Genomic DNA, 23643 nt, shown 5'->3' with positions numbered 1-23643 from the left:
CACTATCTGCATGCTAGGTGTTGCTATCCACTGTACCACGGCAATAGCATTTTTAGCTCTCTGGTATGCAGAGCTCTTGCCACTTCTGATATCTAAAATTTTGTATCAATCTGGGAAAGGTTTACATCAGCCATTGGATTCGCACAGTTCAGGACAGGTGAGTGGAACCTTGTTTAAATGAAGAACACAGGATGAAATTTGACTAGACTGTGATAAATGCCAGTACTTCTGATTTTTGGATCAGTACTTACAAAGAGGCAATTGAAATTACGTTGGCAGACAATCTGATTAATAGAGACGAAGGTTTTGCTCTTAGCAGGACATAGACCCTTCTACTTTCTTCAGTGTGGACAGTCAAGCTGTTTGAAAATAGTCTTTGAATGCAATATAACCTTGCCACTGGTGTTCTACAGTAGGGACCTGGATTGAGACCTCTACTGTTGTCAGGATGATGGAGCATGGAGTGTGATGGAGCAGGCCATTTGGTGTGCTGGGCACAAATGATACAACATTAGTGAAACAAAAATTTATTTCATTAATGTTTACAATCATATATTTTTTTCTGTGTTAGCACCCAAGTCCTCGGTGGTACAGTGCAGGCATCTGAACTTGCTGACACTGTCCCAGCAAACTCCAATGGATGGTGCCCGCAGCATCTGGCTCACATACTCTTGGTGTAAGGCAAGCAGCAGGTCTTGTGGGCAAAGAGCGTAGCCTGTATGACAGATATGACTGACATGGTAATTGCCAGGGTAGTCTTGGTGACACTGAATGGGGTGCTCAGATAATCTCTCGACAGCTCCGCATGCTGTGGGGATGATCCACAGCACAGCCCTCCTACCAAAGCCCTCCTACCAAGGAGTACTGGGAATGTCAGTGACTGCTGTACCAGTCAGTGGCAGCAGCAGTTACTACACCTCTGGAATTCACCATTATGTTGTCAGTGTGCCAGCACAATCAGTTCAGCTAAGCAAGCTGTAGATGCAAGTGTCCAGGTCTTCTCGTCAGCAGTTGCGAGGTCAGCAGCTCACACAGACCAAGTATGGTAAGCCATTCAGGTACCAGTCTTGGGGGCAGAAGTAATTTTTTGGTAGCAGTGCATCACAGATTCATAGCTGGTGTCCTGAATTGTAAAGATTCAGACAAAGGCTCAGAAGCCTGATTATTTATTACTACTAGTTGAAGGCAGTGATGTTATACTGGGCTGGAAATGATTGAATGTGGCCTACTTTTACAAGCTCATCAGAGGTCATCACCACTCCTCTTCTCATAAGAATGCCTTTCAGGTCTTCTGTTTGTTGTTTTACCATCATACCAGTAGGCTGATACATGTTTTTGTGGAAGCTTTACTCTCTCTTATTAAATCAAGCTGTGCAGTTACAATGACATGATGTCTTCTCCTCAATGAGGTCATGTTGCTGAGTTTACAATTCAAGCTTTCTGCTCACATGAGGTAAGGCAATCTGCAATCTTTTTCAGGTTTGTTCTGCTTTCCATAATTGATTGTGACATGGGGCATTACTCTGGCATGCTGCTGGCTGGAGAAGAATTTGCAAAAATGTTACATTTGTTCATAATACATTTTTGCTATGTGCCACTATTATGGGTGACACTACGAGCCCAGGCTTAGGGGGCAGCAATTGTGGTGGGCAGTGCTTGCATCATGTATAGTATGGAGCCCTATATAGGACAATGGTTTGCAGTCTTTGCATCAGTTTTCAGGGATCATGGAATATCGAATCATGTTGACTTTAGGGTCTGCCAGCAGACTTGAGGAGACTATCAACAAAATCTATTATCTTTCTCAACCCAGAATGGACCCGTGTACTGAATAGTAAGACACAGAAAGGAAGGATGGTAACCACTGCAGAGAAAGAGAAAAGAATTTATTCCTTTAGTCCCACAATCCAGTAGGTCAAACAGCATCCTAGCGTTTTGAGCTAAAGCAGATGCGTGTCAGGTTTTTGGGGGGCCTGAGGAAAAAATGTTTTGTTTATTATTTACAAACTCTTTCTTTACCTACAAACTCTCTGTGGTGGGTTATCTCACAAGCACTTTAGCTCAGTGTTGCTAGTGATGCTTTTCTTAGTTTATAAATTAAAAATAACAGAAACTAAATCAACATAAAAAGATTTTATAACTCGTCCAACTTTTCTTGGAGCAATGTCCCTAATACTGCTTTACACTCATTGACAGAGGTCCTAAGTTTCCATGATGATTGTGTTTTCATGATGCTTGTCATTGCTGCTAGTCAGTTAAGATGACCCTGAGTGGTGATATAGAACCTATTATGCAATGCTCTGCTTATAGCTTCACTTTGAATTGTTGCCTTAATTTAATGTCATATCACTTTCATTGCTATGTATCAGTACCACATGTGAACATGTACATTGTTTTAATGTGGTTTCACATAACCTTGTTACTTCCATATGTCATTTCCTGTGCAGCAAAAAATCAGAATGTAGCACAAGCTGCAAATGTTGTCAGCACTGTCAGAGATGTTCTCCGCACAACATTCCTCGCCCCACAGCCACCATACTGCTTACTCCTTCAATCCCCATTCTGAAATGACTCAAGAAGAGTTTCACAAGTTATAGCCTTCTAACTATCAAAATCAATTTTACAAAACATATTAACAATAGATTGTGGTGATGACTGAACACCACTATTGCCAAATTAAATGGTGAAATGCTACATCCAGTGTTTGGCACATTTGTCGATGATAACATGCTGGGTTCTAGTGTTAGCATGCTGGTGTTTTACATGTGGTACACTTCAAATTTAAGTGCTGTGCTTATTTTCACTTATTCAACTCACATGAAGAGTGATGAAACTGTGAAGTAGCTGTTTTTGTGATAATTAGGCTTTTTTCTTGTACAGATACTACAGGTACCTGTGGATCCATCAGGTAATTCTCTTTATATTGTTTTTATCCTGGGAAAGGTTACAATATTTTTAAAATAATTTAGTTCTACTATTTTCACTGCTATTTGAAGTTTTTGTTATTCATGTAAATATAATTTAATAGGTATTTTAATTATTTATTTTCAGGACAATGTCCGGTTATGCAAATAAATTTGGTGCACAGAAGCAATCAGAAAAACGTAAACATGATAAAAACTTTGTGAAAGAGCAAGAGAAAATAAGAAAACCGAATGGTAGCTACTTTTTGCCAAAAAATAATCCAGTGTAAAATGTGAGTTAACCCTTCAACATTGGCAGAAGCAGAAATTTGTCCAAAAACCTAAGCTAACTACATCTGGTGCAGGTATTTTGCTGCCTGAAAGAGGAGATGTAAGCAAACAAAAGTCTGAATCTGATAGTTGTAGAGACTGTGATTGAAATCTAAGTTCTCCTGAGCAGTGGCCATTTCTTTTAATAATAGCAATAGAGACAGAATTGTTAAACAGGGAATTTCAGATATTGATCTACAGTTTGTAGAGAAAGCAGAAAATTTATGAAGCACCACTTGTATTCCCAATGCTTTAATAATAAATTGAAGTACAAAGAGAGTGGTCAGTGTGGAGCAAACAACCAGGTTAAAATCTCCTGTCGACCATGCTTATTATTTAAAAGTTATCCCAAAAACCTGATTACATCTATTTTACATAAACTAGATAAAAGATTAGATTGCACAAAAACAACTTGGAGAGAGCTATATTATATTCTTACTGATCATGAGAATAGCTTGTTGCATAAAAATAATTGTTTAGCATGGAGACATCATGAACAAAGCCTAATAGGTACCAGTGTGAATTACACATTCCAGAAACTATTGCTGGAAGAAACAGACTTTTTACATGAGCTATTAAAAAGTATTTTAGATGTTCCTATCTTTTTATCCTTACGGAATTTGTGTTTTAGGGGAAGTAGCAGTCAGTTAGGAGAGCCAGATAATTACAACTTCTTGGGGTAAATTGATTTGTTGGCTAAAAACGACCCACTTTTAAGACAATATACAGATTGTGTTAAGAGCTGTCAAGATAAACATGAAAAGATAGCACAGTACTTGTCTTGGAGAGTGCAAAAAGAGCTAAAAATAGCACGGTACTTATCTTTAAAAACACAGAATGAGCTTTTAACTTTGTGTGAGGATAATAAGTTAAAGAAAATCTTAGAAGAAAATCAGGAAGCTCTCTTGTTTCTTCATTTATTTGTGATGCTACTTCAGATGTGTCCAAGACTGAACAGACTATTCCGATTTTAAATTATTATTATTATTATTATTATTATTATTATTATTATTTTGTAACAAAGACGAAAATAAATGGGAAATTCATGAAAGGTTTCCATTTTTTTTTAATTTGTAGAAAAAGACATAATGCAGTTAATAATGCTATCATAGATGTATTTAAAAGCATAAAATTGTTCTGCAGCACTGTTGTGGTCAGTGTTCTCATAATAGATCGAATATGGTTGGACAAGGATGTCCACCAAAAATTAGAGACACTTTCTCCTTAGCACCTTAATGGTGGAATAAATTTCTAGATGAAAGATAAAAATAAAAATTGTGGTGCCCTTGGGATACCCGAAACACACTTGAGGATGCAGCACTTCTCAGAGGCATTAGTAGCTTCATGAAGAATCAGCATCAACTGGCACTGGTGTTCAAAAACAGTTAACTTCCAGTTATTAGCACAGCACTGGTATGATGTGAGTTTCCGACATTCAGCACTAAAGGGTTAAAAAAGTAATGAAGTAATAGGTAGATTCTTTAGCTGTTTGAACCAGCTGCACAATTTCTTCAGTGCAAGCCCACAGAGATGGGAAAGGTTATTAGAACACATAATGATCTCTTCATTCTGCCTGAAACAGAATGGGGCACAAGGATGGAAGCAGGGAAGCCTATAGCAGAAAAAATACCAGAAGTAATTGAAGCTTTAAAATACACAAGTTCAATGCAATGCAGTTTGTCTCATGTTGGGATACCAGAACTAAACAGGCCGATCAGTTATTTCTCCAGGCGTGAAAGACTGATTCTCTTCAATGTTTGGAGGGATATTTTAGACCATATAAATGTGGGAAATTTTATTCTACAAACCAAAGGTATTTCCCTTGATACTAAAATGAAAAATATTAAAGCTATTACAGTTGCCACAGATAAGGCTGAATTCTTAAGCACAGCTAAAAAAATGTTTACTGAAACTGGAATTGAGGATTTTTTTTTCCAAAAAAAGAGAGGAAGGAAAAGGAAGATCTTCTCTGATGAATCTGACTGGGCTAGTAGAGGAGCAAATGAGACACTTTCAGATGAAACTGAAGAACAAAAATTTCAGAGAGAGGTTTCTGATGCAATTGTAGACAAGATTGTTCCACAGATGGATTCTTGGTATGAAGTAATGAGAAATGCTACTTTTGAAGCCATTCTGAGAACAAATACAACTTAGGATTATTCTGATATGATTAGGAAATTAATTCGAACTTATCCTTATAATCTGACTGATAATCTTATCAAAAAATACAAATGTTTAAGCCAGTGAGTATATCTACTTTTCCTGATTTGAACAAATGCAACAGAAAACAAGGTGCTTCCATTTCTTTTTCTACATAAAATTTATAAGCTGAGGTTACAATCTGTGTTTTCTGAACTTAGAATTGCACTCAGAATTTTCACTGCCCTACCAGAGACAGATGAAGAGGATTTAGTAAATTATCATTAATCAAAAATCATTTAAGAACAACTTTAGGCCAAGAAAAACTTACATCATCTAGCACTATTATCAATACAGCATAATCTTGCTTCTACAATGAGCTTCAGTGACATAGTGGCTAACTTCATCAGCTGCAAGAATAGAAGATTCACAGTTCCATTTACAGTTGTCCATAGTTGCTCAACTAGCATTGACCGTTTCAACAAGATTTTTTAAATCAAAATAACAAAGTATGCTGCAAAGGTTTCTTGCTACATGTTATGTTCGTTTCTTGTAGTGGCTATTATTATTATTATCATTATTGTGTGTCCTAATATTTCTGTCTATTAAAATATAATACATTCAATTAATAAATTAATTACTGACAATGCAATGTTCTTTACTGCTCATGTATAAAATAATATGCTGAAGAATCATTATTTGTGATAATTAACTCCTATGGGTGAAAAGCCTTGGTGGCCCTCACAAAAGTTTGTCTATGGGCCCATGAAATCTATGGGCAGCCCTGTACATAAGCACTGTGGGAAAAGGTGCTGGCAGCTTAGATGAAACGCATGTAAAAAATTCAGAATACAATTTTGTATACAAATTTTAAAATATTCCCAGACTGTTGGGTGACCTGCACAATCTCCTATTAATTAGGTTTTGAAAAGAATGTAATTAAAACTGTGTTGCAGGAGGAAAAGATTTTGGAGATGAAATGACATTAACTGCAAGTATAAGGAAAGAAAAAGAAATAGTTGGCAGTAAGCTTTGAGTTTGAATGTAATATATGTTAAGAATATATTACGTTCACATGTCCAAGCACTGTACTTAATGACCACTGAAACCTTATTACACGTGTATTGTTATATCAAGAAAAATACTGAGACAGCTAGGAAAGAAAAGCAAGAATCCTAATATTCCTAAAAGAAAGCTATTAATGGAAGTATGAAAAGATTTTTATATAAGGGATTGATTACACTTGATAGAGCCATTATTTATTAATGGAAGTTAACAGCTAACTAAAATATAGTAACTGAATTTGTCGTGAAATTATCTGTCTGAGTGAGCGGTATGTGAGATGTTATGTATGACTTCAGAAGAATGATGTGTAAGCCCAAGTTTGCCTTTCCAATGAATGAAACTCATCAATGATAAAACAATATAATAAATGATTATATAGGAGCACACAACTATTGAGTGAATTTATCATTTATTTTCGTGTGGTCAGCCATGTTGAGGGATGACATTTGTCTTCAGGATGGGATGGTGAGAGGAAGTACCTACATAGGCACGTTATTGACACTCCATGTATTGCTCTTGGATATGTGGCTCATCTCGGAATTAAATACCATACTAAAATAATTACTTACAGACTTTGGAAGACAAATGGAGACTGTAAGTAATCGCTATACTGAGCTGTCAGTCTTAAGTCAATGTTATTAATAGTGTTCTCACAGAATTAAGTACTTGTTGTAGGAAGATTATTGTATTGAAATGGAAGAATTTATGGCACATGTTTGTGAAAAGTGTCATCAGATTTATTCAAGATATTTCGACAGTGTGCCCAATCATTGTATTCCATCATATATTGCATAATTCAGTCCACAATTGACATATACATGATCAACCAGAGGCAAGCACAATAATATTTACCATTCACTGCTTGAATTAAATCTTCACTTTGAGAAAGGCCAAAGGACAAGAATATTACAAATTTCAGCCTCTTAGAAAATTATTATTTCAAAGAGAGAGATAAAAGTGGCAGTTATTTAGCAAAATTACTTATGCAAACAGCAAAAGATGTTGCATACATAAAAAAAAATTCCAAATGGTATAATATAACTGTTGAAAGAAGAAGAGATTTCAAGTGAACAATTGTAGGAACACCACAGAATATGCTCAATTACATAAAACTACCCAGAATCATCTTAAAGCTAATACAAAAAGCCACAATGAACTTTTGGTAATAAAAACAACTCAAAATGATAAAAGTACAAAGAAAATAAAACAAAGATGTACAAATCACATTTCATCATTTACAATGGCACAGTAAGTAACAACAGAGAGAAAACTGTACAATGCATTCCCATATTTCTTTGATTTTTTGTATACTTCAAGATATGAATCAGAAATCCAGATAGCTAATAATGAATACAGTGATATCCTGGAATTCATGCCAGATGAAGCGTGAAAAGCCATGAAATAAAAGAAAGCTGCCAGGAGATACATATTTCAATATAAATGATAACAGTTGGCAGAGAACACATACAAAAGGGAACTCCAAAGTTATTTATGGAATATTCCACCATCTTTCAGGTATGCATTTGGGGCTGACCTTGTCCTTCTTCCAATATTGGTTCAACCTTTGTCAGAATGTTGATGAGTATGCCAATCACACAGCTTCCAATAGACTTCATCAGGATATTGATAAATTCAGAACTGAAAGAAGATTAAACAACGCTACTCCATATGAACAAAACTAATCTTGGCAACATTACAGGAAGTTTTCAGATTCTTAAACTGGAAAGTATCATATGTTTTGTCTCTTGTGCAAATAAACTTCAACAACAAGTGGAAGCACTTAATAGATTAAGAAGAGAGATGTTGGCAATTGCTAGGAATACTAAAAAAGTTACAAGGGAACACTGAAGTGGAAGATGTAATAACCGGATAATGTAGCCTGGCAACTAAATAGTTAATGGATCAAGGAAAATCATAACAGAGATAAGAAAAGACTAAGACAACAACTTCATGAAACGTGGGTAGATACCTTTAGAAAACATGCCAGAGCAGCATGGCTATAGATATTAAAGGTGTTTAATTCATGGAAAGTTCAAGGGGGGATGTAATGAATTTTGGTCCAAAAAAGTGATTTTTCAAAAATATTATTTTCTTGATCTACACACTTTAATCTATGTTGTGTGTGAATTTTATCACGATATCAGCTTTAGAAGTGCCTTTAAATTGTTAAACTGATTAACTCTGCATACGTGAGTATAATCTGCATTTCCATAAAAGGAGAGGTTGGCCCTTAGTTTTAAAGAATATAGAACCAGTTCTAATTTTGTGTTTAGTTTTATGTATGTAATTGATTTTATAATTTATTTTGACTATTCCTAGTTAATACTTTCATTATAGAGTGAAATCAGTAATTGTTTCTTAACTTGAATTCTATTGTTGACTTATAAAAAAATATAAATTCTGTACTAATTATAAACATTTGGAAGACAAAATACTAGCATTCTTTAAGTATTTAATTGGCTCTATTCAAAAACATGTTAGCAAAGTCAGCTCTTAATTAATTCCAAGATAATTCCCAGTTTCATCAAAAGTATTGTTTGCGTAACTATATTTATTAATTCCATGATTTAAACAAATAATTTGACCTAACCCTTGTAGTATAAGAAATAGTTAAAAAGACACAATTTTTCAATGTGTTCAGTTAATTTAATGAGTTAAGTTTTAATTGTGATTTCTGTAAATTAAACATCAAACACTGTGTAGTTTCAGTGCCTACTATTTTGATAATATATAAGGACCCGATTTTTGGTCCCGGGCAGTGGCACCAGTGCATGATGGGATTGGCAACTGGGTGGGGGTAAGGAGGAGGCTGGGGCGGGGAAGAGGAGGGATAGTAAGGTAGGGGTGGCAGACAGTGAAGTGCTGCAGGTTAGATGGAGGGCAGGGGAGAGGTGGGGATTTGGGGGGGGGGGGGGGGAGTAGCGGAAAAGGAGAGAAGTAAAAAGACTGGGTGCAATGGTGGAATGAGGACTGTGTAATGCTGGAATGGGAACAGAGAAGGGGCTGGATGGTTGCGGAGTGACTAACGGAGGTGGAGGCCAGGAGGGTTACAGGAATGTAGGATGTATTGCAGGGAGGTTCACACCTGCACTACTGAGAAAACCTGGTGTTAGTGGGAAGGATTCATATGGCACAGGCTGTGAAGCAGTCATTGAAATGAAGGATGTCATGTTTGGCATTGTGGCAGTGAGCTCAGCAACAGGGTGGTCCACTTGTTTCTTGGCCACAGTTTGTCAGTGGCCATTCATGTGGACAGACAGCTTGTTGGTTGCCATGCCCATGTAGAATGCAGCACAGTGGTTGCAGCTTATCTTGTAAATCACATGACTGGTTTCGCAGGTAGCCCTGTCTTTGATGGGATAAGTGATGTTTGTTACTGGACTAGAGAAGGTGGTGGTGGGAGAATGTATGGGACAGGTCTTGCATCTAGGTCTATTACAGTGGTATGATCCATGAGCTAAGGGGATGGGAGCAGGGGTTGTGTAGGCCCATTACTTTTGCCTCAAAATCTCTCAACGAAGCACAATGCAATTATAGACAACTTTAAAAGAGGTGTGCACCTTTATCCATGATGTTACCTAGTTCCACCAATACTTGTATGGTTGTAGGTTCTATTTAGTTATGGATCATCAGCTTTTGTTCAGTCCTCCCAAGCCTGTCCCACCATTGGTAGTGGAAAAATTGAAATGTTGGGCTCTGTTATTGTCTAATTATCAACACGAGTTGTTGTACAGGGCTGTTGCACAACATTAGAACTCTGACTTGTATTGGTTACCAGTTGCTACCAACAATGTTTCTCATTCTTCTGAGAAATCATGTCATCAAATTGACACTCAACATTTTGCAGTTCCCCAAAATTTCTCTCTTGACTTTCAACATATTGCTTGTGCAACTACTACTGACCAAGCTCTTTACGTTGTTTTGCAATACTGTTCATAGGTGGCCACACAGTTTGAAAGAAATTCCTTATCCAGTGGTACATCACTACTTTTGACATTGTAACACACTATTTGCACAGTCAGGAGTCCTGCTGCTAAGTACAGAGAATGATGAAGCACAAGTTGTGATTCCTCAGTCCCTCCAGTGTGTAGTTTTGCCTTCATTACACCATGGTCACGGGGGTGTAGTTTACACAAAGCAACTCACCTGACATCATTGTACTTGGCAGGACATGGGTGCCCAAATTCAGCAAATGACATGCTGTTCCACAGCTAGTGTGGAGTATCGTATGTTCCACTGCAATGCTTTTTACAGTGACTGTGTCCATTGGGACCATGGCAATGTTTACACAACAACTTTTTGGGTCCATTCTGGAACACACGATAATGTTGGTGGTAGAGTATACAGTAAATTTCCATTTGTAGTCTCCATGACATCTACCACTACTGTTAGTACAGTACAGATTTGTCCTCTATTTTTTGTCTCAAAGGTCTCCCTGAGGTCCTTGTCTCAGGCAATGGACCACAGTTCATGTCAGCCAGTTTCCAACAGTTTTGTGCCAACAGTGGCATACACTATGTGACAACTCCTCTTTGTCATCCTCAGTCCAAGAGTGAAACTGAACAGTTCATCCAAACTCTCAAAAGGCACATAGAGAAACTCCATTCCTCCCACACAAGGCAGCTAAAGACTTATTTCCTTATGCTGCTCGTTGCCACTTGACGGAAAGTCACCAGCACAATTAGTACACAGTTGTTGTCACCATACCCTATTGCATCTTCTGTGGCCACCATAAAAACAGTTCATTCCATCAGCTCAGATAAAGTTTCAACAGCAAACAAGTTTTCTGCAAATTTTTTGGCAAGATACATTGTTGGGATCATGGTGTCATCACACAGGTCTTGGGTCACTCATTTTATGCCACTCAAGGTTCCCTGAGCTTCATCGGCATGACCGGAACCACCTGTAGTGTTTTTACATCAGTGATTCTGCAGCAGAATGTTTGTCCACAGATCCAACTTGGCATGGGCTGTCACCTTCACCTCTCCGCTTGTCACAATCGGTGCCGTACTGTGTGATGTCAGAGGAGATTGACATTGCTGCTAGTCCTGCAGCAAGAGCTGATGTCCACGGACAGCCACCATGACTACCCTCAAGTTCTGCCTGCTGTCACCCTGACCACAGTGTCTGCATCTCAGGATGTGGGCATAGATCCTGTGGCTGGTTTTTCAGCTGGTGTTCCTAGTCAGTCGCAACGTGGATAGTGGAGTGCAGACAAGCCATCTCTTCAGTACCTATCTGCATCTGCATTCAGACCTCACCACCTCTCCCCACCTCCGTGCCTCCTCACTATCATCACATTGCCCAGGACTAATCGATGAGGGTGCGGAAGTTTGAGAGAGGAGGAATGTGGTGTTGTCCACTGTCCATAGAGCTCAATAGTCCTTGTCTGTCAGTACATGAGGTCTGCCTAGTTAGGTTTAGCTGTTGTTGATCTTTTGCATTTCCATTTCAAAGTCAAATTACCAATGGTCAACTTGGGCAGCTTTACAAGGGTTGAAATGACCCTGATGTATATGTTACTCAGGGGACATCCAGTGACCAGTCCACATTCATAGTCACTGAACTCTTTGGACTGACCCATACTGCTGCTGCTGCTTTGCTACTGATGACAGAATACTTCCCACCTAATTTTATACTGGCAGGTTCACATCTTGTGATATCTGGTGGTCAACTCTGCATTACCTAGAGATCAGATAGTGTAGTTCATTAAGTTGGTAAGTAAGTTTGAAGCATTTATGTTTTGCATGTTGATATTCCAGTGGATAAAGATTTACTTATTGACTGTCATTTTTTATTTGTAGTTCATTGTTGTTATTTGAGTTTACATATTGTCATTTTGTCATATGGAGATAATGAGTGGAGCTGTGGATGCTAGAAAATGGAGCACCAATGGGAGAAATGGGAATATTTCCAACATATTCATCTGTTTGAATAGAATGCAAGGGTGATGGCAGTGGAGGCAGCTAGAAACATTTGTGCTGTGTATGGGGATAATGCCAATGGGCAGAGCACACCAAGGAAAGATTTCTTCATTTTGAGGAGGTTGCATTTGACATTAGTGACTCTCCATGTTTAGGAAGACCTTTGGTGTTTGATGAAGACCATTTAAACACAATAATCCACAATGATCCTCATCAGTGTACATGAGAACTGACAAAGGTGACAAACTGTGTTCATTCCACCATCATTTGACATTTATAGGCAATGAGGAAGGTCAAAAATTTGGTGTATGGGTACTGTGAGCTCTCAGCCAAAAATTGCAAAAATCTGTGGATGTCCATATCTCTGCTTGCTCATCATCAAGTGTCTCATGAACAATATGATCATTCCTATCCTGTATCATTACTGGTCATAAGAAACAGTGTCTTTATGGTAACATAAGGAAAAGAAAGGAATAGTTGAGCCCAAACAAAGCAGCATCTCCCTTACAAAACACTGCTTGTATTCACAAAACATAATGTCATGCACACGGTGGAACATTGTTGGTGTGATATACTACATATTGCTTCCCTAAGGTGTAATTATCACTGCTGACATTTACTGTCAACAACTGAGAACCAGGAACATTGCGTGAAGTGGTACTACCCACGATAACGCTTGCCCACATTCAGCTACATTGACAAAAAATACTATACAGCAGCTGGGTTGGGAAGTCATTCTAAATCCACCTTGATCCTGCACCATCGGATTTTCACCTTTTCCACTTTCTATCACACAACCTTTAAGGAATTTTCTTTCCAGTTGAAAACACACTCTGCATATGGCTAAAGCAGTTCTTCATCTCAAAATCATGTGCTTTCTACAGCCGCTGAATAGAAAAGTCACCTCAGTGCTGGAAGACTGTTGTAAACAGTAAAGGAGAATATATTACTGATGACTGAAGTCTCTCTCATGTGTGTCTGTTGTGCTATTAAACTTATGGGAAAAACTACAAATGGATGCACCAACCCAATGTATAGAGTGCATATTTCACATAGCAACCCATGTCTGCATCCCTTATCATATGGCGGTAGATGTCATTGAACGGTATCAGACACCATGAAGAGGGTAGGCACACAATATGCCATTTAAGTTGTCATGGTAGCAGGTCTGCAGAGCTATGTTTTCAATGTATATGTGGTGTCAAGCTAAATGAAAAGTCAAGGTGAAGTTTTATAACCTTTACTTGAAAAAAGTTGCAAAAAGGGCTCAAAATTACACCCTTCTGCTTGAATACATGCCATGATATGATGCTGGAATGAATGTTGCACTCTTTCAAACACTCCTGGCATAATGGAAATTGCATCAGAGGCTGCCATATTGCATGCTGTCAGCTGTTCATCAGTCTCAATGGGTGTTTCATAGATAATTGATTTCAGGTGGCCCCAGAAGAAAAAATCAATGAGTGTCAAGTCTGGGGAACATGCAGGCCATGCCACCAGCCCACCACACCCTATCCAGTTCTCACCAAAGGTTTCATCTAAAAGCATTCACACTGTATGTGTGAAGTGCACAGGTGCACCAATATGTTGGTACCATATTTGCTGTTGCACATTGAGTGGACCATGTTCCCATAACTCTGGCAGTTTCTCATAAAAAGATTAAGTACCTATTTGTGTTCAGTCACCAGGGGAACATGTATGGACTGACCAGATTACTGCCTACCAAGATGGCTCAAATTTTGACAGCAAAGCAATCTTGGTGAGCACAAAAAAAGATGGCATGTGGTTTTCCCAGTGCCCATAAGTGTTGAATGCGGCTGTTGAACATACCCTCTCATGTAAATGATGGCTCATCCATAAAAAGTACACAGTTCAGAAATTCCAATTGAATGGCACACCTTTGCAAAACCACTCACAGAATTCAATTCAACACAGAAAATTGTCTGGGTTAAGGGTGTGAACCTTCTGAAGGCAGTTGAGGTGCAAATCATCTTTATGCCACACATGCCAAACTGTGGAATGGCTTATGCCCATTCCCCATCCAACACGCCATGAGCTTCTTGCGAGTCTGTTTTCCAGCAGTGCTAATGTCTCCTCTTCAAGCCCTGGTCTATGCACTATGTGTGTTGACGACCATGTTTGTCAGGCCTGTACACCTGTAACACAAAATGAATACACCGGGTTTTGAAGTAGGCTTTAAATGCATAAGTGTCATTATGAGAACATAACAGTGGAAAACATACCTCAAGTGAACTTGTTTCTCCTGTGGATGGCAGTGAATGTGTATGTATCTGGCACTCAGTGATTCAGAAACTGCCAAATGTACAAATGCTGGGCAGCGTGAGATTTTTCCATTTGTTGCCCCATAAACACAGTGCATATCTGCCCTTTCCTCCCAAGAATAATGCTCCATTTCTTCTCTGCTCCAGACAGTAAAAAACCCAAGAGTGTCCTCATTTGATGACGAAATGATGCAGGAAAGCCAGACTCTGCAGTGTGCACAGGTGCTGCCTCCTATGCAACACCTATCAAACAGGCATTTTCAAAGCCAAAAGCAATGCGTTCACATCACAGTAAGAGGCAGAAAACTCATAGTGCTGTACTGCCTGGAAAGCTGCAACAATGTCAACTACAGCATTTGCAAATAAAGGTCATGAAACTTCAACATGTCTCTTTTACCTTGATGTCACAAATACACTGAAATCGTTGCCCTGCAGATCTGCTACCATGATGGCTCAGATTGCATTGTTCAAAGATGCCTAGTGCCTTACGCTAAGGGATGCAGACATGGGCTGCTATGTGAAATATGCTTCTTACGATCCACTCCACCAACCCTTTCATTTTCTACATTCCTTTCAAATACACCCTGTATATTCACACTCTTCTGGACATGGCTGAATGACTTATTACTGCTGCATTTACTGGCTGTCTCACTTACACAAAAACTTTAAAAGGAAAGTACAGGGTGTTTCAAAAATGACCGGTATATTTGAAACGGCAATAAAAACTAAACGAGCAGCGATAGAAATACACCGTTTGTTGCAATATGCTTGGGACAACAGTACATTTTCAGGCAGACAAACTTTCGAAATTACAGTAGTTACAATTTTCAACAACAGATGGCGCTGCAAGTGATGTGAAAGATATAGACGACAACGCAGTCTGTGGGTGCGCCATTCTGTACGTCGTCTTTCTGTTGTAAGCGTGTGCTGTTCACAACGTGCACGTGTGCTGTAGACAATATGGTTTATTCCTTAGAACAGAGGATTTTTCTGGTGTTGGAATTCCACCGCCTAGAACACAGTGTTGTTGCAACAAGACGAAGTTTTCAACGGAGGTTTAATGTAACCAAAGAACCGAAAAGCGATACAATAAAGGATCTGTTTGAAAAATTTCAACGGACTGGGAACGTGACGGATGAACGTGCTGGAAAGGTAGGGCGACCGCGTACAGCAACCACAGAGGGCAACGCGCAGCTAGTGCAGCAGGTGATCCAACAGCGGCCTCGGGTTTCCGTTCGCCGTGTTGCAGCTGCGGTCCAAATGACGCCAACGTCCACGTATCGTCTCATGCGCCAGAGTTTACACCTCTACCCATACAAAATTCAAACGCGGCAACCCCTCAGCGCCGCTACCATTGCTGCACGAGAGACATTCGCTAACGATATAGTGCACAGGATTGATGACGGTGATATGCATGTGGGCAGCATTTGGTTTACTGACGAAGCTTATTTTTACCTGGACGGCTTCGTCAATAAACAGAACTGGCGCATATGGGGAACCGAAAAGCCCCATGTTGCAGTCCCATCGTCCCTGCATCCTCAAAAAGTACTGGTCTGGGCCGCCATTTCTTCCAAAGGAATCATTGGCCCATTTTTCAGATCCGAAATGATTACTGCATCACGCTATCTGGACATTCTTCGTGAATTTGTGGCGGTACAAACTGCCTTAGACGACACTGCGAACACCTCGTGGTTTATGCAAGATGGTGCCTGGCCACATCGCACGGCCGGCGTCTTTAATTTCCTGAATGAATATTTCGATGACCGTGTGATTGCTTTGGGCTATCCGAAACATACAGGAGGCGGCGTGGATTGGCCTCCCTATTCGCCAGACATGAACCCCTGTGACTTCATTCTGTGGGGACACTTGAAAGACCAGGTGTACCACCAAAATCCAGAAACAATTGAACAGCTGAAGCAGTACATCTCATCTGCATGTGAAGCCATTCCGCCAGACACGTTGTCAAAGGTTTCAGGTAATTTCATTCAGAGACTACGCCATATTATTGGTACGCATGGTGGATATGTGGAAAATATCGTACTATAGAGTTTCCCAGACCGCAGCGCCATCTGTTGTTGAAAATTGTAACTACTGTTATTTCGAAAGTTTGTCTGCCTGAAAATGTACTGTTGTCCCAAGCATATTGCAACAAACGGTGTATTTCTATCGCTGCTCGTTTAGTTTTTATTGCTGTTTCAAATATACCGGTCATTTTTGAAACACCCTGTACATTGCCATTACAATGTGGCATCAGGTTCAAAAACCAGATCTTATATAAAAATAGAATTACATATGGCTCTGCAGTTTGTGATGTTAAACTGAAGAAGAGTAGATAATGTAAAGAGGAGGAACATATATTGGTATTAAAGGAAAACCTAAAAAAAATCAGAGCAGAATATATACTACTTTTACTGCATAAATATTCCCTGTTGTTGTTTAACTAAACTTTCTTACTTTCCCTTTGAGCTGATGTTCATTGAAGGCTGCAATAAGATCAGTTGCCCACTGTACTTTTTCTGGTGTAGGTGAAAAGGCATCTTGCACTATATGCACTTGATTGGGATGTATAACCTGCTTTCCTGTGAAACCCATTCTTGCTCCTGCTATAGAATGTTTCTTCAAAGCAGGCAGATCTGGAAAAAAAACATGTATTGAGTTGACTGTGACATACTCTTCTACAGTTAAAACCATATTTTTTTAAATATCAACTTGCTTTACATGCTCAAAATGTAAAATTGCACAATTTTCAAAATGAAAAAAACATAGAATGCTATGACTATCAATGAGTCACAGTTGGAATCGGTCAACTCATACAAATACCTTGGAATGACTATTTGTAGGGATTTGAAATGGAAAGATCAAATAGTCTTAGTCATATGTAAAGCAGGTTGCAGACTGCAGTTCATTAGCACAATTCTAGTGAAATGCAATCAGTCTACAAAGGAGACTCCATAACAGATACTTTTGTGATCCATCCTAGAAAATTGCTCAAGTGTCTGGGACCCACACCAAATAGGACTAACAGGGGATATAGAGCAGATACAAAGAAGGGCAGCACAAATGGTTACAGGTTGTTCAGCCCATGGGAGAGTTGAAATTCATGGTAAAAACCTCCAGCTGCTTTTTCTTTTGCACACTGCTACTAGATTAGGTCACAGACCATTTTCAGTCTTAGCAGGCATAAATGGCAGTAGTATTATATTATGATGAAAACAATTACAAGTTTCTGTTGCAGATGAACCACAGTCAATACAATCATCAACAACAGAAGGCTTATTCACATCGAAAGTCAATAACAAACTAAAATGACTTTCAAAGTGAATAACTCTTCTGGTGACAACTGCTCTGTACAAGTGTTATATTGCTGACAATTTTATTGGCTTAGGCTGGCCTGCAACAGTAACTTGTAATCATTTACATCATGGCAAAACATTCCTGCCCTTTATGTCTTCTAAGCTAGAAAATGTGTCCAAAACTAGTTGCACTGGGCAAAATAAAAGACAGCTGAAGGTTTCACTAAGAATTTCGACCATTATTGAGCAGCTGATTTTTTCCCATGTATATGCATACCATAGGAGAGTGTCATGTACTTGCTGAAAGAACTGACCCACTAGAGTCTTGATGACAGATACGAATTACCCCATGAAAAACTACTTAGAACGTTTCTAGAACTAACTTTAAGTGATGAACCTAGGAAAATATTGCAACCACCTACATATCACTCCCATATGGATCAATAATATGAGATTACACTAATTACAGCACACACAGAGGCATTTAAGCAATCATTATTCCCATGGTCTATACATGACCGGAATGAGAGAAGGTCCTAATAACAGGTGCAACTGGACTTCTCCTCTGCCACTGCATTTCACAGTGGTTTGCAGAGCACAGAAGTAGATGTACATATACAGAGGATAATTTTTTGTCACTTTGGAAGGAATAATGATATATTTAATTGCCAACAGCACTTCTTCATAAAATAACAAACAGGCTTAAAGAACAACAATGATAAAATAATCATTTTCACCTTTAATGATCAATACTTCTTTTCTGTACCTCTAATTTTATCATAAATTCAGGATGACTTCTTGGAAATATTATCTCCAGCAATATGTAGAACTTATTTCCAATTTACATGAAACATTCACTGATAATATACAGGGTTAGGCAGCCAAGACAGGCCACCCCAAATATATTGAGGATGATGTGCAGATTTTGCTTGGTTATAGTGGACAATGTGATTAATTTTCTGAAACATGCAAATAATTTTTAACTTTTGTAGCTGTCAATTTATGATACCAAGCCTATTTGTAATTTATTTATGGAAGAACATAAGTTTTTCTGTGGCACTGGAAAGAGCCTTCAAAGAGGACTCCAGTAATGTGATGTGTGTGCAACTTTATCAAATAGTAACAAGGTAATGCTGCCACAAATTGACAAATTGCTGTCCTGGCCTCAGCAGAAAAGGTCTCACAAATGTATGCCCTACTGCTCCAAATGTAAGCAGTCATGTAACTTAGGTACGGTTTGAATATTATGGTAGTTGCTACTCACCATATAGTGGAGATGCTGTGTCACAGATAGGCAGAACAAATAGACTGTCACAAAATGAGCTTTCAGCCAACAAACACACACACACACACACACACACACACACACACACACACACACATGACCACAGTCTCTGACAGCTAAAGCCAGGCTATGAGCAGAAGCAAATGAAGGGAGAGGCAACTGGGTGACGGAAAGGAGAAGGCTGGGGTGGGGAGGGGGAGGGATACCAGCGTAGGGGTGGGGAAAAGTAAAGTGCTGCACGGACAAAGTGGAGAGAGGGTAAGACAGCTAGGTGCAGTCATGAAATTAGACAGAGGGTGGGAAAGTGGGAAAGAGATCAGCAGGGAGGCGGGGGGGGGGGGGGGGGGGGGGAGCAGAAAAGGAGAGAAGTAAAAAGACTGGGTGCATTGGTGAAATAGAAATAGAGGGCTGTGTAGTATTGGAATGCGAACAGTGAAAGGGCTAGATAGGTAAGTGGGTAAGGACAATGACTTAACGAAGGTTGAGGCCAGGAGGTTTATGGGAATGTATGATATATTTACAGGGAGGATTTCCACCTACACATTTCAGAAATGCTGGTGTTGGTGGAAAGGATCCAGGTGACACAGCTGTGAAGCAGTCATCAAAATGAAGGATGTCATGTTTGGCAGCATGCTCAGCAACAGGGAGGTCCAGTTGTTTCTAGGCCACAGTTTGTCAGTGGTCATTTATGTGGATAGACAGCTTGTTGGTTGTCATGCCCACACAGAATGCAGCACAGTGGTTGCACCTTAGCTCGTAGATCTTGTGACTAGTTTCACAGGTAACTCTGCCTTTGATGGGATAGGTGAGGTATGTGAAAGGACTGGAATAGGTGGTGGTGGGAGGATGTATGGGACAGGTCTTGTGTCTAGGTCTATTACAGTGATATGAACCATGAGGCAAGAGGTAGGGAGTAGGCGTTGTGTAGGGATGGATGAGGATATTGTGCATGTTCGGTGGATGGCAGAATGCCACTGTGGGAGGGGTGGGAAGGATAGTGGGTATGACATTTCTCATTTCAGGGCACAACAAGAGGTAGTCGAAACACTGTCGGAGAATTTAATTCAGTTGCTCCAGTCCTGGGTGGTACTGAGTCATGTGGGGGATACTCCTCTGTAGCCAGATTGTGGAACTTTGGGACGTGTGGGTGATTGGAAAGATAAGGCATGGGAGGTCTATTTTTGTACAATGTTGGTAGGGTAACTACGGTCTGTAAAGTTCTCAGTGAGATCCACGATATATTTTGAGAGGGAATGCTTGTCACTGCAGATGTGACTGTCACGTGTGGCTAGGCCATTTGGAAGGGACCTCTTGGTAGGAAATGGGTGGCAGCTGTCAGAGTGGAGGTATTGCTAGTAGTTGCTAGGTTTGATAGGGACAGAGGTACTGATGTAGCCATCTTTGAGGTGTGGGTCAACATTGAGGAAAGTGACTTGTTAGGTCGAGTAGGACCCAGTGATGTGAATGGGGAAGAAGGTATTGAGGTTCTGAAAGAATGTGGATAGGGTGTCCTCACCCTCAATCCAGATCACAAAGACATCACCAATGAATCTGGACAAGGCGAGGGGTTTGGGATTCTGAGTGTTTAGGAAGAATTACTCTAGAAGGCCCATAAATAGGTTCACATAGGATGGGGCCATGCGAGAGTCCAAGGCTATGGGATTTTTCATTGTCACCTACAATTTGTGTGTGTATTAAATATCAGTGTAATTTTGAGTGCTCAAAATGTTGACCTTAGGCATCTGATGCTAGAACCTGTTTCAAACTGTATGTTGAATTTCTTCTGCAACAGTCGATGCTGGACTGGTTAGCCCACAACATCCAATAAACTTGTTCTGTGAAACCTGATAAAATGTTTTCTGAGCCCATACAGCATAGCATTTATCATAGCAAATTGGAGAATGAGAAAGGTCAATAGAGTGTTTGTCGACTGTGGGAGGATCTATGGAAAGATCCCAGAACTGGTAACAATTCCCACATAGTGCTAGGGAAAGAAAGTTGGCTAAAATCAAATGTAAACAGTAATGAAATTCTAAACTCCTACTGGAATGTATATAAAGGATAAGCTTAATGCTGGTGCTGGAAGCTTGTTTACAGCAAAAAAAACTATGATAATATCTAATGATATTAGTATAGATCTAGACTGCGAAATAATTTGAGTGAAGATAGTGTTTAAGGCAGATTGAACATGGACATTTAATATTTTTATAGACCTTCTGCCTCAACAGCAGTAATGGTAGAACATCTGAGGGGGAACTTGGAAAATATTTCTTGTAAATATCCTGCTCATGTTACAGTTTAAGGTAGAGATTCCTATCTTACCAACTCATGTGATTAGTATAGGTAGTATGGAAAGAAAATCATGTGAAATTGTTCTAAATGCCTTATCCAGAAATTATCTTTAGCAGTTAATCAGAGAACTGACTTGTGAACATAACATCTTAAACTTGCTGATGGCAGACAGACACAAACTTTTTGACTCAGTTAGAATAGATCAGGGAATCAGTGACCATAAGACCATTCCAGCATCACTGAATATGGTTGTAAATAAAAATACAAAGAAGGGAAGTGTAGTGTTATATGCCATTTAGGCAAACGATATTTCTCACACCTTATTTACGACAAGGAAAGGTGATAATGACAAAATGGTAAATTAGTATCAGGTAGGGAATATGTCAGGAATCACATACTGCGCATGGTAGTTTTTTTTTCAAATTTGTGCAGAGTTGAATGGAGAGGTATGCGGTTCGAATAATTGGCAAGATGCAACACCGATAAATGTCTTCACCTTCTGTGGGCACGGCCTTTTCTGTTTTGACATCGTGGCTTGGCAGTGTCTTGACTGTCAAGGAGCAGACATCCTCTCCAGGAATAAAAAAAAAACAATGAACAAAAGAAGCTCTAACTGAAATGTCACTTACTTTTTGTCAACCCTTCAAGGCAGATGTTATATATAATTTGCATTGTGTCAGCTCTAATTTACAAAGTAATCTTGATCTGTAAACCCAGTGGAACAAATACAAGACAGTCAATGATGAAATGCTGATGTCATTTCATAATTAGAGTAGACATTGTTTTTCCTTCCACCAATAACAGCTGCAAAGGAGAAGAGTTGAAGTCTTTCCAGGGCTACACACTGTTCTACAGAGATACTACTTTACATGATTTCCACATAAAGAAGATAATTAATGGCGACAGTAACATTAAAGTTAAATTAACACATACTTCAGCTGACAGATCAAATGTGAGTGTTCTGACTGGGCTTCAAAGACATAACAAGAGCCACCGAAAAAATTCAGTAGGAAGATCCTTCTGTTCAGCAAGAGCATTAAGAGACAGATTTCGGATTACTTGACAAGTCAACACGAAAATTTTATATCCAGCACTGACAATGTTAAGCATCAAGGGATACAGTTCAAGAGCATTGCACAATATGCTTTACAGAGCTTTGTGCTGGGCAAAATTGTGAGGTGGGAAAAACACCCAGCGTGGCTTGACAACCGTGTTAGAAAGCTGCTACAAAAGCAAAGAGAGCTTCAATGCAAATTTAAATGTAGCCAAAGCCTCTCACAGACAGACACAAACTAAATGATGTCAAAATAAGTGGAAAATCCTAAGAAGTTTTGATCTTATCAGTAATTGGTCAAAGTCATATGTCTAGAAACATTGTGACCATAGTGGCATTGAAACAGAGGACAACATAGAAACAGCCAAAATATGAAATGGCTTTTTCAAAAACTGTTTCACAGAGGAAGTTCACACTGCAATTCCTTCTTTAAATCATTGCACAACTGACAGAATGACAAATATCAAAATAAGTGACTGAAATCATTCAAAAGAGGTAAGGCCACTGGACATGACAGGATACCATTTGATTTTACACAGAGTGCGTGAAAGAAGTTGCTCCTCTTGCAGCAGTTGTGTATCACAGGTCTTAATTATTGGAGAAAACTGCAGGTCATTGCCTTTTTCAAGAAGGGTCATCAAACAGATGCACAAAACTATAGGCCTGTATCTCTGCTGTCAGTCTGTTACAGGCTTTTGAACATTTTTTATGCTCATGTATTATGACATTTCTGTAGTCTGAAAATCTCCTCTGTAGGAATCAACTTGGATTCTGAAAATTATGATAATTTGAAACTCAGCCCACTCTGTTCATCCACAGGACCCAGAAAGCAATAGACACTGGTGTCCAAATAAATGCCATGTTCCTTGACTTCCAGAAGGTGTTCAGTACAGTTCCACACTGCCACCTAAAGAAGAAAATATGGTTGTATGGAACAGCAGACCAGCTGTGCAACTGTATTAAAGAGTTTCTAGCAAATAGAACACAGAATGTCATTCTGCACCTAGAGAAGTCTTAAGGCATGAAAGTAACTTCACATGTGCACCCATGGGGTGTTATAGGATCATTATTTTTCA

At 39.3% G+C, this 23643-nt stretch overlaps 1 protein-coding gene across 10 annotated transcripts in view; it reads right to left on the bottom strand.

The window, feature by feature from the left end:
* LOC126172355 (citramalyl-CoA lyase, mitochondrial-like) overlaps positions 1-23643 on the bottom strand; it is a 224401-nt gene that overhangs the window by 47889 nt on the left and 152869 nt on the right. For 9 of the 10 annotated variants that reach the window (XM_049920882.1, XM_049920880.1, XM_049920875.1 and 6 more), the window contains exon 7: positions 17098-17276. In XM_049920882.1, the coding sequence (XP_049776839.1) occupies positions 17098-17276 (179 nt within the window). Of the gene's footprint in view, positions 1-7557; positions 8076-17097; positions 17277-23643 lie in introns of those variants that run through there. The other variant, XM_049920884.1, reaches the window with a different exon arrangement.

The sequence above is a fragment of the Schistocerca cancellata genome, chromosome 1 (assembly GCF_023864275.1).
Source record: "Schistocerca cancellata isolate TAMUIC-IGC-003103 chromosome 1, iqSchCanc2.1, whole genome shotgun sequence".
In the NCBI taxonomy this organism is placed as follows: Eukaryota; Metazoa; Arthropoda; class Insecta; order Orthoptera; family Acrididae; genus Schistocerca; species Schistocerca cancellata.
Note: the sequence above shows the minus strand (reverse complement) of the source record. Positions and strands in the feature narration are given on the sequence as shown.